This window comes from Uloborus diversus, chromosome 3, assembly GCF_026930045.1.
Source record: "Uloborus diversus isolate 005 chromosome 3, Udiv.v.3.1, whole genome shotgun sequence".
Classification (NCBI taxonomy): Eukaryota; Metazoa; Arthropoda; class Arachnida; order Araneae; family Uloboridae; genus Uloborus; species Uloborus diversus.
Window position 1 is genome coordinate 192886130 of NC_072733.1, and position 18422 is coordinate 192904551.

The 18422-nt window shown below is 34.9% G+C and overlaps 1 protein-coding gene across 1 annotated transcript in view; it reads left to right on the top strand.

The window, feature by feature from the left end:
• LOC129218482 (transmembrane protein 87A-like) overlaps positions 1-18422 on the top strand; it is a 102288-nt gene that overhangs the window by 8841 nt on the left and 75025 nt on the right. The window contains exon 2 of the mRNA XM_054852766.1: positions 10828-10891. Within this exon, the coding sequence (XP_054708741.1) occupies positions 10828-10891 (64 nt within the window). The remainder of the gene's footprint in view (positions 1-10827; positions 10892-18422) is intronic.

The window sequence follows — 18422 nt, forward strand, 5'->3', positions numbered from 1 at the left end:
GTAATCAGGTACTGGATGCCACAGAGCTCTGAAGTTCCACTAGATAACATGAATATACATTGGTTTTAGGTGTTACCAACTGGTAACTACAGTGTAACAAAATTTTACTCCCTGTGCTTGATTTTCCAATAGGCCCATGAAGCCAGCTCTAGGGGACCCCTAGCTGGGCCAGGGGGAGGGGGGCAATTTTTTCGTCAGTATTTTGATGGACGTTTCCGAAGTTCAACTAGAATCTAAAGTGCGAATACATTGGTTTTAGATATTTCCAAGCGTAACTAAGCGAATGTGTTTTTTCATACCCAAGGCCTGATTTGCCAATAGCCGTCTCAACAAACTCTTACATTTATATTGCTTAAAACTGTGTTTTGAAACTTCAAAAAAAAAAAAAAAAGTTTCGGGACAGCTCCGAAATTCTGACTATTGTTTGAACATCAGTAAAGATATCCAGAAATGCGTTTCTAGAACTTCATTCCCAAAAACTTACTGAAGAGAGCCTCTAAATTTTCATTTCTTTAAGATCACAAATCACCAAAGATAGTCTAAAATTAAGTTTTTAAAACTAATTTGCAAGTGGAAAAGCCTTTGACGTCTCCAAAGACAACCTAAAATTGATTTCATTTTTGAAAAATAATTTGGGGAGTAAATCGCTACCCCTCTTTTCCTTCATTTTACTAAAATTGCCTAAAAATGCAATTTTTGATGTGAATTTTGAAAATTTCACTATAGATGGACTCTGAAACCTGTCCTTCGACCATCTCTAACACCAGCAAAGATTCACTAAAACTGTGTTTCTAAGACTTCAATTCGGAAATTTTTTTGGGAGATATCACCCACCTCCATCACCGTCCTTCTTCTGATTCAAAGATAAGCCCTGGTTTCTCCTCCGTAACGTGAATGTTGGCTGCGCCCATGCTACTGAGCACTTATTCAAAAAAAAAAAAAAAAAACCTACTGGGTGAAGGGGGGGGGGGGGGACGAACATTGAAAAAATCATTTGAACCAATATTGGTGGATTGCTGGCCTGCCCTTGAGTAAAAAAGATTGGAGACCGCTGCCATTGTTATTTCTAGTAGGTAACACTATCATGTATGAATGAAAAAATTTAAACAAACGGTTTTGAAATTTAAAAATATTTTTCTTTCAAAAGTTACATGCTGGAGAATGGCCCATATAAACATTAGGGATGAGAGAGTTAAGCAATCGATCGAGATCTTCCTGTCAGGATTTTTGCTGACTTGCGTATTCTTTCCAAGGTATAAAGAAGAGAGGAGCTTCGTTCCATGAGTGGGGAGGAGAAAAGGCTCGAGAGTGAGGTAGCAAGCGTCGGGGTTTACGCATTTTCAAAATCCTATTTCATCCACTTACATAACACTCGTTCATTTCTGTCCATTATGCCATCCTACCACTTAGACCTTTATAACTTTTGGAAGACTATTATTTTCAACCTTGTATTTTATTTTTTGCTAAAGACTTGTACGCTCAATGTTTTGCCACGCCCATTTAACAGTCACTTTCAAGCGATGATCCCGCAAATTCCCCCTCACCTCCCTTCTGCTCCGACCTTCCTATCAGGATTTTTGCTGAGGCAAACTTTCTTTCTTGTGTAGAAAAAATGAAGTAACTTGCTGTTGGTGGGGTGGGTAAAATGCTGGAGAGCGACGGTGCAATCGTTAGATGTAGCTTTTGAAATCCGATTGCATCCGCTTTAACACCCTCTCATTTTTATTTGCTATGCCATTCTACTGCTTAGACTCATATATTTTCAATCCTTCTTACATATATATATATATTTTCAAAAGACTGCAACGCCCATTCAAGTGGACATCATTCGTCAAATTTAGTTTTCATGTTTACCATGCTTACCAAAGACATAGCTCTTGAGGATTTTAATGAAATCTAATTTATGTTAATTATATTGTGCTATTTTATTATGACAGACATGTAAATATAAGAAATTAAATATGCTTATAATCTCCAAGCATGACATAATGTTCAAAGCTATTTTATTGATTTTAAAATTATTTTTATGCTAGTGCTTAAGATGACCATAGATGCTCAGAAACAGTTTTAGATTGGTTTTAGTTTTTTTTTAATTGATTTTTATACAATATACCCAGCTGTCCACAAAATTTTGAAATGCTTCTCAGAATCACCACACATGCTCCTCAAATTGTATCTCCAAGGTTGGCAACACTGATGCCATTTTATATACAAATACAAATACAAAAGTGACGACCAGCAACAGGCTCTGGGCCCAGCTAGACTGGTCCTAGTCAATTTACAATCCCCAGTGAAGATCAATGGCCCTCTTAAAACTGTCTACTCCTTTGCTCATTACCACCTCTTCCGGTAAGCTGTTCCAAGGTTCCACTACCCTGCTAAAATAATAATTTTTCCTAATATCCATGTTAGCCTGAGATTTAAATAGCTTAAAACAATGACCCCTTGTCCTGTTTTCAGTGCTAAACTTTAGCCCTGTAACATCTTTCGTTTTAATAAATTTAAACAGCTGAATCATGTCCCCTCGGTCTCTTCTTTGCTCAAGACTGTACATTTTTAGCCTTCTAAGCCTGGAATCATAATCTAAGTGGGAAAGTCCACTTATTAGCCTTGTAGCCCGCCTTTGAACCCTTTCCAATACATTAATGTCTTTCTTAAGATAAGGAGACCAAAACTGAACAGCATACTCCAAATGGGGTCTTACCAAACTTCTATATAAGGGCAGAAGAACTTCTTTAGATTTATTTGAAATAGATCTATTGATAAACCCAAGCATCTTATTGACTTTGTTGCTAGCAATGCTGCACTGTTGGCTAAACTTTAAATCCTGACTTATTAGGACCCCCAGATCAGTAACTTTGTCTGCCTGACTAATGACTGAACCTTGCAAATAATAACTTGTACACTTATTTCCATGCCCTAAATGTAGCACTTGACATTTCCCAACATTAACAGCCATACCCCATTTATCAGCCCACTCCGTAATATGATCTAGATCCTCTTGCAGCTGATTTGCTTGTTCTTCATTTTCTACAGTCCCCATAACTTTGACATCATCAGCAAAACAGTTCATGTTCCCAGAAATATTTTTGTGAATATCGTTCATAAAGACAATGAACAAAACAGGCCCTAACACTGATCCTTGAGGAACCCCGCTTAAGACCTCACTCCAATTAGAATTATTTCCCCTTACAACTACTCTTTGTTTCCTTCTGGTCAGCCAATTTTTTACCCAAATGAAAGTTTTCCCTCCTATTCCTATATCAGCTAATTTGCTAAGTAGAGCAACATGCGGTACCTTATCAAAAGCTTTTTGAAAATCAATGTAAACAACATCTACAGGCTTCTTATTGTCCAAAGCCATGGTAACTTTGTCATAGAAATCAGGGGTCGATCCAGCGCGAAATTGGGGCCGCTTTGCGGCCCCTTCACAAAATTCCGCATGGCAAAAGCGACCCCTTTCACAAAATTCTGCGTCGCAAAAGCGGCCCCATTCACAAAATTCCACGTCGTAAAAGCAGCCCCTTCACAAAAATTTATAAAAAGGCAGCCTTTTCACAATATTTTTTAACCGCAAATGTGTACGCATCTACGCGAAAGCCTACCCCTCTTCCTCCTTCCCCCATCTTATCTTTTTGCCTGCTGCGTGAGGTGTTTTTGCTTGAGAGCGTCAGAGGGGGGGGGGGGGGACGCTTGTGATTGGTGGCTAGCGAAAATCCAAGAAAAATAATGAGCACGTGATAAAGAATTGATTCGATGATTTTCTGCTGTTCCACGAGTGCGAAATGAAGACTGACTCATTTCACGCCACGGCAAATTAATCGCCTATATTCTGTTGGTTTGATTTGCTTCAATGACCAAATACTTCTGAATTAAATATTCCTTTGAATCATTGTAACTTTCAATTGTGTCTTAGTTGCACGCATCCTTCCTTTATCCATATTATTTTGCCAAATTATGCAATTTTAATTCTCAAAAGTAGTTGCAAATTGAAACCTTGCCAGTTGCAGATCTTCTAGTTTTTTTCCTCTTTCTTTTTTTTTTTAATTTTTTTAAAAATATTCTCCTGTTTTTTCAATTTGTTCCTATTTCCTTCAATTTATTTTGAAAAAGTTTAAGGTTCATAGTTGGGGGGTTATCTTACGGAACAGAGGAGCAAAATTTCTAAAAATTATTCCCAAACGAAGGTTAAAAAGAATACTCGAAAATCATATATTTTCCTTTTTTAATCAATTGCATAGAAATTCGCATTGAATACTGGCCCATGCTGATGCAAATCGTATTGTATGGCAATTAATTAAATCCTGTTAGTGTATGAGTGACTACGCGGGAAACGCCGAACAACCGATTGGCGAAATTCCCTGTAGTTTATAGCTGATACTGTCCGTTCTCGAAGGCTCACTTGACACGATTGCATTTAATGAAAAAAAAAAAAAAAGGTGTGATTAGGCCAGGGGTACCCACTTTTTCTCATATTCTTTAGTTTAAAGCAGCGTTTCTTGATCTTTTTTTGAATCTCGGACCGGTAGAACTTCGTCAAAAAATTTCACGGACCGGTAGAAATTTTTATTATTTTTTTTTTTTTCACTAAAATAAACTAATCTGTTTTGTCCTTTTTTTTAAACAAATGCCAGAAAGAAAACCCTTCTACTTAAAATAAACTTACAAAAGTTAATTGTAAGATTTTTTTTAATAACTTACACACTTTGAATGTAAAAATAAGCGCAGCTAATTTGTGTAAATTTTCATAAGCGAATAAATCTTATAGAGAAACCACAAAACGTATGCAAAGTAATGGATATATTAATGCATAAAATATCGTATAAAATTAGGAATAAAATTAAAATAAGGAAATTTTATTTTATTGGAAACGGGTATAATTCTTCGAAGACCGGTCAAATTTTCTCGCGGACCGGTGCCTGCGGAGAATTGCTGGTTTAAAATGCATTATTCATTTTTTCTTTCCTGCTATTTTTCTTGTAGACTGTACGCGTAAGAGCAAAAGATAACTTCCAAAGTCACGCTAGTTTGAGCGTACAACATACAGTAAACCAAAAGAATAACGGTATTTTTTTTTTTTTTTTGTAGTTGAATTTCTAGATTCCTTCTTTTATTGATAAAATACAATGCCAGCTGAAAAATATCGTCGGTCATTCTATTTAATCTTGCTGTCTTCTTAAAATAAATATGAAACTTCCAGATGAGCAATTTCGGAATTTTTTAACGCATGTCCGCTAATGGTGAGCAACGGGAACAGCGCGCAAAGGAAGTTTTATTGAGTGGGATTTTATTAAAAAGTGGCGGGAATCGCGTAATCTGCAGACGATAAATTAAAAAAATGTGGTAATTGTATATTATTCCAGTTCGTTTTCTTTCTCAGTATTAATTTTTCTTTTGTAACAGATCGTCTGCTATCCAGGAGCGCAGACGATATTTTTCGTAGTTAGCTTGTTCGCGCCTTCGCGTGTTTAAGAGGACATTTTTTAGGCGCATCAAAGAATAAATTGATATTCTATTCGATTATAATTTGTGTGGGAGCGGATAATGGATAATTTTAGCGGATAATGGAGCGCTGGAGATAGCAGCCGCAATAATCTCAGTTTGGAGAGATTGTTTGTTCGTTGAAAATTATTCTTCAAGAAATTAAAATATGAAACGAGGACGTCCTGCAACGGGAGGTACCTCCCGAAATTGTGCGTATTATGTTAAAAAATTTCGCTCTTCGAACGTTCGGTCCCAAAATATTGTGAATTTCTTCAAGTCAGCAATCATCACCCCGATAAAATCGCTACCACCACTTCATCATGCAGTAACAGTAACGTAAATGTTCCCGTTTTGGAGGGCTCGGGAAATGCGGTAAAAGATAGTACATCAAATGATAGTGAGGCAGTTCGCGAAAGTATAACGATTTTTGAGGCAGAAAATACTGGAAGTGAATCTGGAGCAACTTCAACTGATGATGATATTGAGCCATCAAATAATGATTCAAGCATTGTATTTGAGAGTACAGATGGAAATAAGAAGCATGCAATAAATAAAAAGTACATTGCAAATTATGAAAAGGTGTATAGCTGGCTTTACTATAGTTATTCAGCTAAGGGTTTTTTGTGCAAAATATGTTAATCTTTTATGAATGTTAGTGATTTGAACAAACCTTGAGTAAATATTGGAGTTGATATCAAGAAAAGCTGTCACCCTATAGAGTTTTAAAAAAACATGGGTGCAGTAAAAATCACAGAGAGGCTGTCAATATACAAAAATCTAGTGCAAAAGAAGGAATTCTCAAAAAAATCTGAAAGTGAAGAGACTGGATATGAAGCAAAAAAAAAAAAAAAAAAAAAAACAAAAAACAGAAAATTGATTGGTAAGTTTATTCAAATTTTGTACTTATAATCATGAAGCAATGGGCCATTTTTGAGAATTTTGAATCTTTAGTTAGATTTTTGGGGGTAAATTTAGATGACAATGAAATGAAAAAACATTTGCTAAGTTGTGGTAAGAATGCCACGTATTTATCCCACATTTCAGTTCAAAACATTTATCTTTGAAAATACCAAAATTCCATTGTTTTCAGGAAAATCCTAAATTTTACTTTGATTACGCAATATATATTTAGTATTAATTTGTGTTGAGTTTCGAAATCCAATTCTAAAATAACTTTACTAAAAATAAAATTCTTTTATATGCTGTTTTTATATTTTTATTTCTTTCGAAGATCTTGATTTCCTTACATGCGCCATGGTAAATGAATTTTGCGCATTTTTGATGTTGACTGTACCTTGTTAAGTGGCAAACAAATAAAATTTCTTTATATATTTATTAACATCATTAAATTGCAAAGTTTTAAACGAAATACCTACTCTGTAAGAACGTCAAATGTCAAAAAATTAAACGCTGAATGCTGGTGCAGTATTATTTTGGGTTTTAATTACTTTTAAGTTTTTCAAACACATACATTCTTCTGTGTTAAGAAATAGTGATATCTTTGAGTCTGTTCATATTGTATTTATTGGGAGTTATCATTACGTTCAGCAGCATGTGCAATTTTCATTGATCTAAAAGTATTTGAGAGGGGCAAACAGTAAATCTGTTGTGAGACTTTCACCTTAAGAAAGTGTGCCTTGCATATGTATATTTGTAAAAAACAATAAATGTAATGTGTGTCTAATTACGAATAAAATGTTAAGGGTCTTACTTCCCCCCTCCCCCAGCGCATTTTCTCTAGGCAGCTTTCAGGTATTCTTCAAGAACTTGCAATCACCCCTGAAACCTGTCTAAGGCTTTTCTATAACGATACGACAGCTAAAAATGCTTTTATATAATCTTTTCCAAGAAAAAAATCACAAGAAGTCCTTTTTTTACAAAAATAAAGAAAATTCACAAAAATATTTTGCTTTTTCACAAAAAAAAAAAAGGAAATTCACAAAAATATTTTGCTTTTTCACAAAATGGGGACCCAAAAAATAAAACCTGGATCGACCCCTGGAAATGTAATAAATTAGTTGCACAAGATTTACCTTTCCTAAAACCGTACTGAAAACTAGTCAATAGATTATTAGTCTCTAGAAAATTTACTATCTTAATTTTCATCAATGTTTCAAAAATTTTGCAAACCACCGAAGTTAGACTCACAGGTCTATAATTTCCTGCACTCCCTTTAGACCCTTTCTTGAAGAGCGGTGTAATGTTAGCCAGCTTCCAGTCCTCTGGCACTGTCCCCGAATTATAAGAAGCATTGAAAATGTTTGCGATTACATCTGCTAATTCCTCTGCACATTCAACTAAAATTTTCGGATAAATATTATCTGGCCCCGGAGCCTTAGTCTCTTTAATTTTTTTCAAATGAAGTAAAACGTCATCCCTGGAAAATACAAAGTCCTCAAGCTGTACTATAGCTTGTGTCTTGTTGGTGTCAACTGTTGAGATACAGTTATCGTTAAAAACACTCAAAAAAAAGTTATTAAGAACATTAGCAATATCACTATCGTCCTGAATTAAAATTCCGTGCTCATCAACCAGTGGCCCAATATGACTATTTCGAACTTTCCCCGAATTAGCATATGCAAAAAGCCTCTTGGGATTCCTGTTTATGTTATCTGCCAGTCTTTGCTCCAACTCTCTTTTCTGAATCCGTACCAAATACTTAAATTTATGCCTTGCCTTACAATATTGGAGCCTATCTGCACTGTGACCTGTTTCTCTAAACCTATGAAAAGCAGCTTGCTTGTAATTTAGAGCGTCTTTAGTTTCCCTGGAGAACCACATTGGCCAAATTTTAGTGTTGACACCCTTTCTCCTAAAAGGAACATGATCCCTAACCGTATTTGCTAGATTTTCCTTAAACTCTGCCCACTGAAGATTCACATCGCTATTGTCCAATCCAGAAGAAAAAACTGCTTTCAAACTCTGCCGAAGTGCCACAAAGTCAGTATTTCTGAAATTGGGCACAAACCTAAAATTCTCTACTTTGTGCATATCAAATTTAATCCCAAACCTAATACTGTTGTGGTCACTATCTCCAATGTGTTCCCCTACACATAACCCCTGAACAGAGCCTTCCATGTCGCAGAAAACTAGATCTAAAATCGCGTCCTGTCGAGTACCCTGAGTTACAATTTGATCTAAGAAACAGTCACCAATTACTTTCAAAAAATCCTCTTCTCTGCTATTACTATGGTAAAAATTATTCCAATCAATTCCTGGAAAATTAAAATCTCCCATTATGATGACTGACCCCTTGCTAGAAATGTCACTAATAATACTAAACATCTGTTCGTCTTGACCCTGGCTTAAGTTGGGTGGCCTATAAATATTCCCCAAACGTAGTTTTTTGCCCTTATTACTAATCAACTCCATCCAAATCATATCAATCTCATTAGGTTTATCATTAATTACCAATTCATTGCAAATTAAAGTGTCTCTGACATAAAATAAAACCCCACACCTCTTTTACCTACTCTATCTTGTCTAAACAAATTATACCCAGCAATAGATAATAAATCATCATCACTTTCGGTAGCCCATGTCTCGGTAACTCGAATAATATCCAACCTCTCGTCTATAATTATGCTTTTCAATTCTTCCCTCTTGTTCCTAATACTACGAGCATTTGTATAAAAAACCTTAAGTAAGCCCATCTTACTTTTATTTAATGCTGCACAATTGTTTGAATCCCAAGTGTTAAAATCTTTTCTCTTATTAGCCACCCTATTTCCGTTTCTACTAAAATCCCGATAGTTAGTACCCTTTCGAATTCTGCTCCTTAAACCATGCCCCCCATTCCAACTTAGTTTTTTGATTCTGAAGCCTCTAAAACCAAACCACTAACCATTTTGACCCCTGTAGAGCTCAGATGTAGGCCATCCCTAGCAATCCAATCTCGTTTACATCTACTCCACACATCAATAAACCTGATACTACGCTTAACGCAAATTTCCTTGAGTACCAGGTTCATACACCTAGCCCGTTGGTTTAACCAACTCCTATGCACTCCATACCTGGGAAACAAACCAACCACTTGGACATTTGCCGAACAGTTGGTTGCTTTGTCCAACAGGGAATCCCATTCCTTTGTAAACTCATCATTGTTACTATGGCCTACATCGTTAGTTCCCACCCACAAAGTAACTACATCCTCTTTATTAAATACCCCCTTCTTTTCAGCAACCCTATTTACATCTCTCACCCGAGCCCCTGGCAAACAACATCTAGCCACCTTACGTCTAACTCTGCCTATTGAGTTTCCCACCTCACGCACCATTGAATCTCCCAAAATTATACCCTTTGTTTCCCAGTTAGTCGCCTCAGCAATAACTTTCCCCTTTACCTCTGGAATTTTCCCACTATCTAACACACAGCTAATTCCCACATCCTTTTTACTGACTTCCTCCTTTAATTCTGGAATATTCCCACTATCTAACACACAGCTAATGCCAACCTCCTTTTTGCTAACTTCCCCCTTTCCCTCTGGAGTGTTTACCCCATCTACACGCCTACAGCCTAATGCTAACTCACCCTCCAAAGTAAGCATCCTAACTCTGATTTCTGAGAGTTCAACACAATTTGTGCAAATGAAATCCTTCTCAGACTCATCCTTCCCCTTAAACAAGCAGAACATCTGACATAGGTCACAAGAAATCCACTTGTCCCCTTTACCACTTTTAACCTCCTTCATTATGCATATAATTCCCATTCTAGCTCAAAATGGTACACTTAAAAAGTCAATACAAAAATACAAAATTGGAGAAATAATTATAACTATGGTTGTCTAATGATTCAGCTTGTATTGAGTGTTTAATTATTTTATGGAAGTTTATAGCATTAGACTTCCCATTATAAAGTTTTAATTTCATCTTATTTGTGGGCTGTGGGAAATTGAAAATAGTAAATGGAATTGTAATATCTATTAAAATCTTAAACAAAAGCCAGCTTATTTTACTTATTAATACGCTAGCATTTCTACTAGTAAAAAAGAATTTAAAAAAAAATTTCTATTAATATTTAAAAGACAACATAGGATCAATATATGTATGTAATCTTGCATAATATTTTTTAAAAAAAAATCACGTTTTAAGCCGCGCAATGTTTCCTCTTTTTTTGATGATTTTGGGCAATTTTCATCCCTGAAACATATATATATATATATATATATATATATATATATATATATATATATATATATATATATATATATATATATACATACATACATACATACATACACACAGGGACATACAAAGAAATTTTGGGGCCTGTCCCAAAGAACTTATATGGTTTTATTGTTTTCACAATAGCTTTATTTCACATTAATGTTTCTTTACATTACAGGTTCCTTCTGTGCTGCTTGGCATTCCAAAGCCTTTGTATGCCGATTCTAGCATTTACATGTCTGGTTTGTATTATTTTGGTTCATTTTATTTTAATATATATTTTTTCAGTTATAATTCACATATCATTAATAAAAAATTAAGTCTTAAACTGAAATTCTGCATTTATGTTCTTAAAAAACTTAAATTTGCATATTCTTTAAAATAGTTGCTTTTATGCAAAGCAGTTCAATTTTGATTTTTGGAGGAATGATCCTCCTTTCTGGTAACTGGCAGCAGCCCAGTCAAAACAACGTTTTTAAAATTTAAAAATTTGTAAAACATCCATGCTAAGTTTTGTTTATAATCTATTATATTGTAACTTCTATTAAGTTATGTAGTAACTTTTGTGGAATTTTTTTTAAGAACAAAAGGCAAAAAGTAGTTTTAATTAAATTTAAAAGTTATGGTTCTTCCAGCGATTCAAAAAAAGTTTGGAAAGGAATTCAAATGACTATTGATTAAGAAGTTGGCCCATTTTTTCCTCAGAAGTATTGTTTATTCAAGTTGATCTGACATAAATCATGGTCCAGAATGTTGTCGTGATCAACTGAAAACAGGCTCAGGATCGACTGGTCGATTGTGATCGACGGGTTGCCTACCACTAGTATAGCATATTTTTAACCAGCCAGTACTAGAATAAATTTAGGAATGAGCTAGTAATCTGTTGGAAACTTATTAATGCTTTTCTAGAAATCACTCTTCTTTTTTCTAACATTTTTCATTCTGCAAAATTTCGATTTATTTTTGACCAGTGTAATAATTTTTTGATACAATATCTAGTAGTTCTAGTGAATTTTTACAATATCTAATGTGTATAAGTAAAACTAAAGTCAATATCAGAATCATGTCAACATCGAACTCATGTGTCACTGAAAACTGCACACAGTGTTTGAGATCTCAGTCCTCTTGCATCCTGGAAACATTTCAATTGTTTTGAAAGTTTGTAATTTCAACATATGCTCTCTTAAATAATAATAAAATAACCAATATAAATGTTTGTTTTACCTAAAAGTAACACTAATATACCATAACTGCAATCATCATCAAGGGTGGCTTGTGTATAGGCACTGTGCAACGGCAGCACACCCTGCTTTTGTCCTCATATAATATGTTTATTAATTCATTTATATTTTATTAAGATAAGATTTATTATTTACTAGCTTATTACCCGGCGTTGCCCAGGTGCTTTTCAATGAAACATATCTTTTGGATAATCAAATGAATGAATTCTATCTAAATGAATGTAAAAAATTACATTCTAGGCTCTAATCTTCAAAATACTTTAAATAACACAGAAAATTAAGCATTTGCCGAAAAAGCAACATCAACTTAAAGCAAAAAAGTATGAGGAATATTGTTTGGGCTCTGTAGTGTCCACTGGTACGTTGTCTGAGGTTAAATCAGACGGGCGGTACATAAATTGTCTTAATGCAAAGACAAATGATTGTCTTTTGCACATCTTGTGGGACAACCTTTTACGTGATGCTTCGAAAGAAAAGCGTTGTACTGCCTTTGTAGGTTTTGTTTTCCCCAATACATCAAAAAATACAGCAGTACTTTTCACATACATTTTATTCAGAAATAAATCATTGAATGTTTCCTTAGAAGGAGTCGTGAGCTTGCCAAAAAAAAAAGTCAATCCCTATTATCAGGCACAAATATATACAAAATAGTCTTCTTGGACAGAGTTACAATATTCATCCCCAATGTCCAAAAGCTAAACAGACAACCCACCGTACAGAAAATAAAGAATTCAGTCTGTGTTGTTAAAAGACGATAACACACCGTTTTACATATTTTTTGGCGGTGTTTTTCCAATGAAGCGACCAAGTTGATAGGTTATTTTGTATGTTTTCAGGCAAGCATATTTTGCAGAAAAAGTTTACTTACTATAAAAAACTTTACAAAATGTGTCTGCTCGCTCTTTCCATGGTGATTTAGTGCCATGCCATAGAGTAGAATTGAATAAGTGTAACTTGCCTAAAAAGACGCACGTCAGCTACATTTTATTTTCTTATATTGACATCAAATTTCTATTTTAGTAGGTAAAAATGATAGTTAGACAGTAATATTACTGTCATGTAACGATTTGAAATTTGTCAAGATTTAAGTTCTTGTTCAAATTTTTAAAACCTAATACTTGCTGTAAATGCTATACATGATATCTCACACTGATGCAGGTAGAGAGAGCACGTGTTTAAGTTTTGTTGCTTTAGACAGAGTATGCCTTAGAGAACACCAAAATTTTAATTTATTGAGAGTGAGTGGTCATGAGAGGTGGGAATGGGTCCATTGACTACATTACAGTTATTATTTTAAGTTATTTAAAACAATAAAAATAGAAGTGGACGTGAACTTATTGAACGAACTATTTAAAAACCGTTAATTAAACTGCGTTATAGAGAAAGAAGTAGGCGTGCGCATTTTGGTCACTATCCGTGTTAGATTTTTTTAAAAATTATTTGCAGGCCATGAAATTTAAAAAAAAAAGTCTTGTTTGTACTTACAACTGCCTAATAGACAAATCTTTTGTTTATATTTTACAGAATCTTGTTGCAGATTTTGTTCCCCTTATCCACAGCTTAAAAGTAAACGAAATGTATTTTCCGTTTTGAAATGTAGTCTAAAAATGTAAAACTTAAATGATTCAAATTTTTTCTGATCCATAAATTTAACTCAAAACTTTCTCCTAAATATTGTTCTTAGTCCCCCTCCCAGCAGCAAAAAGAATTACATTTGTGAGTAAAACTAACCGAGCAAGTAACATAAAGCTATCTATATCGAAAATAGTTACATCTCAAATGCATCTACAGCACTTAGTCGACTGCTCTTATGACTTGTTGTTCGTGATAGAAAACGAAAGTCTCACTGAAGATTACAATCTCTTGAAGTTAAAAAAGTCCATTGTGGTTACACGTGAGATACAAAGTGTTTCACCTTATCCCTATACTGTTAAAAAAAATTTAAGCTATTACAGTGATAATTTTCCATTCATGTGTCATAGCACTTCTTTAAAGACGGTTGAAATGCATAGTGGTAGCTACAAACTTCCAATATTTTTCGATTGTTTTCAATAGCAGTTATCGAACTGAGCTTTGTAATTGCGAATGTAGCTTTGTTCAGTTTATTTCACGATGAAGAAAAAACTTCATACTGTGGAGCAATATTTCATCATGCCTTTTTCAATAGTAATCTCTGTCAAAAGTTGCATCATACCAGCTAACAGATTTAAAATTATCGCTAGTCGGCGAAGATGCTTCATCAGGTGTATTATTACTCGAGCGTTAAGGTAATATAAAATTTCAAATGAAGAAATTTGTTTATATAAAAAACATAGCAATTTTTTGCAGTTAGTACAGTTTGAATTTAAATTAATGTTTATTTGCACTTTTTCCAAACTTAAAACTCCAGCCCTCGTAAACTGTATGAATTCCGTCGAACTATATTTCCGTGTGGTTTTAGGGATAAAAAAGATGCACAACCTTTAGTTTTAGCACACATTGGCAATCCTAGTATGGTAGTTAATGTGCATATAAGAAACGTCATGACCATCCCCCCTCCCCCTTGAAAAACAAATTCCAGATACGCTACTACGCACAAATGCAGTAGAATCTCTCTTATCCGAACCTCTATTAACCGAAACTCTCCGTTAACCGAAGTCGGTTTCAATTCTCTTTTTTTTTTCCTTTTATTATCTAAAATTTTCTCTAAACGAACATCCATTTTTAAATTTTTTCTCCCCATATTTCTTTTGCATGTCAGCCGTTTTTTCCAAACTATGAGTGCAGATAAATAGTTTGGAATTCCTTCTCACTAGCTCAATTCTTGGTATGAGTATACTCTCCCCTACTTTCAAGCGTTCCTGTTCTAAACAAAAACACATGTCATTTCGAAATTTGGAAGGTCATACTGCCGAGGCCCAGAACAATCAAATGTTATTGCACCGTCTGATTGTAAGCAAGTGCAAAGAATCACCTCTTTTGTAATCTCAAGAGCAGAGAAGTTTTCTTCGCAGCAGAATTTGAAAAGGGGGAGGTCACTCTGTGTCACTTATCCTTTGTGAACCTATTCCAGGAAAAGGGAAAAGAAGGAAAACCCGTTTGCTGTTCTCTGTCGCGTTGGGCTGGGCAGCTGGCCAGAATTCGAAATTTCCCGGAAATTTCGTGCTATTCTGTGGGTTCTCTTTTTCTGCTCCTACATTTTCGATCAGAATTTTCTTGAGTGCTATCAGTGAAGTTGGTAGTTTTGACCTGCCGGGGGATCTGATAGAACTAACGCATTGTTTTTCTTATTTTTGAAACTCATGTTTTCTTTATGATGGCTTCCATTAAGAGAAAAAGAATCGTATTAACCATACAGGAAAAATATGATATTGTAACGAGACTAGAATCTGGTGAAGCTGTTACAAAACTTGCAAAAGAGTTTCACGTTGGTGTGTCAACCGTGAGCGAAATGAAAAGAAACTCGGAAAAAATTAAAAAGTGTTTTGCTGAGTTTGATATCACGAAAGGTGCCAAATTCCGAAAAACAATGAAATTAGCCGATCATACAGATTTAGATGCGACTTTGTACAAATGGTTTGTGCAGAAAAGATGTGAAGGAATACCCCTATCTGGACCAATGATTCAAGAAAAAGCTTTGATTCTCAACTCAAAGCTTGGTGGTTCTGATGACTTCAAAGCCAGTAGTGGCTGGTTAGAGAAATTCAAAATTCGCCATGGTATAAGGCAACTCAATATCGAGGGGGAAAAAATTGTCTGGAAATGTCGCAGCAGTTGATTCATTTGTTGCAAAGATTGAAGATTTGATAAGAGATGAGAATTTATCCCCAGATCAAATTTACAACTGCGATGAAACCGGACTGTATTGGAAGGCCCTTCCTGAAAAAACTTTAGCTGCGGTAAATGAAACTTCTGCTCCCGGAAGGAAAAGAATGACAGATAGGGTCACTCTTTTAGCCTGTTCCAACGCATCGGGTTCCCACAAGCTTGAACTAGCTGTTGTTGGGAAAAGTAAGAATCCGAGATGTTTTAAGAATGTAAACAGATCTGCTCTTCCTGTACACTATTTAAATCAAAAAAATGCTTGGATGGATTCCAATTTGTTTTCCAAGTGGTTTTTTGATATTTTCGTGCCTGCAGTGAAATCTTGGCAAGAAAAAAAACATTTGAATGGAGCACTTCTGTTATTCGACAACTGTCCAGCTCATCCGGAACATAACTCTTTAAAATCTGGTAACATCCGGTGTTTGTTTTTGCCCCCCAATACAACATCTCTACTGCAGCCTATGGATCAGGGAGTCTTAGAATCTTTAAAACGACGTTACCGAAAGCAGTTTATCAGAAAATTACTTTTTGAAGGAGATTCTGAATCTGGTGCAGTTTCAATAGTTGAGTTTTGGAAAACTATCAACATCAAAGACTGCATTTATATGATCAGTGACGCGTGGGAATCTTTGCCGCAATCGACACTAAGACGAAGTTGGAGAAAACTTTTGCCGAATTTTTCAAGTGGCACAGATGAAAATGCTACTGATATTGCGAAAGATATTGTTACTGAGTTTTCAAGCGTTTTCAGCACAATGAAAGGCTTTGAAAATTGTGGTGATAGAGAAATTACAGATTGGTTGAATTATGACATGGAAGATGCAGGCTTCCAGTTGCTCAATGATGAGGACTTAATAGCAGAAGTCCGGAATTCTCCAAAAGAAGATGATGATGATGAAGATGAGAATGATTCTGGAACAAATAAGATAAGTAACAATGATGCATTTGAGAGTTTTGCAAAAGGTCTTGCTTGGTTGGAACAACAGGAACAGTGTGATTCCTCTGAACTCATGATTTTAAGAAAACTTCGGGATAGAGCTGCACGGCAAAGGCCGGCGAAATTGCACCAGATGAAACTTCCATTTAAACCATTGTAAATTTTGTTCCAGAAATAAATTAATTTTCATTTATAATTTTAATTTCTTTAACAGTAAAAATAGCCATAACAGTTGAACGACGACTCTACATATTAAACTAGATGATTATAGATGAATTCTCGATTATCCGAAGTTTTCGATTATCCAAAGTTGGTTCGGTCTCAATTACTTCGAATAATCGAGGTTCTACTGTATGATTATTTTGCAATTTATTTGAGAAATTAGTATTTGTTACACCTGTTCTTTGTTAGCCTTCAGCGATTAAACTTAGTTGAACCGAATTATGTAAAGATCCGACATAAATCATAGAATAGTATAAAGAACATATGCATATTGGTTTTAAGGACCATCCAACATTGAAATGTTGAAGCTTCTACATAGATAATGAATGAATTACTGATACCGAACTAATTTTGGTATTTTCTGGGCTGTTCATGTGGAAAATACTGATCCGTAATGTCGCTCTACCATTACTGCTCTGGAAATACCAAAGCAAGTAAAACCCTCGGATACCGCAGTGCATTCCTGCTTAGCAGGATGCTATTCAAGAAACAATTAACAGCAGCATTTCTTTTCCGTTCGGCTTTCTTGCCAAATATGGTTTGCACTTGTCGCTGATAGACTTTACGGCCACTGTTAAGTATACTTTTTGTGTTGATTGCATTTAAAAAATCTCCTGGTGGTTATATGATGCTGAACATTTTCATTTGCTTTGAACCAAGGTTCACGAACTTAACGATTACAGTTAATCTTTGAAGAGACTTCATTTAGGGCATTTTTTACAGGCTATTCATTCAGATCAAACTCATAAAAATATGAAAATTCGTTACGTCGAAAACAGCCTTTTTATGATTAAAAATATAAACTTTAACCTCTTTGGATCTTTTCTAAATTCCAAAAACCAGCCTATCTGAAGTCAGAAGCAATAATTTACCTCTGTGCCGAATTTGGAAGAAATCCAACTAAAACTGTGGATTTATATTTTCAAATGAATCAGGTAACTCAGCTAAAGCTTTCGCACCAGTTTTCTGCAACAAAGTATTTTAATAAAAGTAATTTTGTGCCTCTGAAATTTTGGAACCAAAATGTCAGATAAGTCAGCTCTTCTTATATAGTGTGTATCCCTTAGGTGTAATATAATAGCTTTGCACCTTCCTGCTTCGCCAGAAGAGCTCCAAAAGATTTTTTACAATAATTTCCACAGCAATGACAAAATTGCAAGCGAGTACCATAAATCTAACTTGCTTGTGGAGCTACGGAATCTAGAGTTTTATTTGTTCTTATTAGAAGCTCAGTCATTCTGGACTGACCGTAGTCGAGCTGAAGCTAATGGACTTATTAAATACATTTAGTTAACCTTTATACTGGTAGCAAAAACTTTTTTACAATTGAAAAGTACACATTCGTAGAACTTTTAGAAATCCAGGAAACTTTTTGACAAAGATACTTGATTTTTCCCAGGAAGAGAATAAAATCCTGGGAAATCCCGAAAAATTCCACCAAAATAATCAGCAACGCTACGGAATTTTTTTTAGTGTGTCATTTAACATTGAACGACCATCATAGTATTTCTGCTGATATTCTCCTTGCAATATGTCATCATAAAGACCTTTTTGAAATGTTTGCCATAT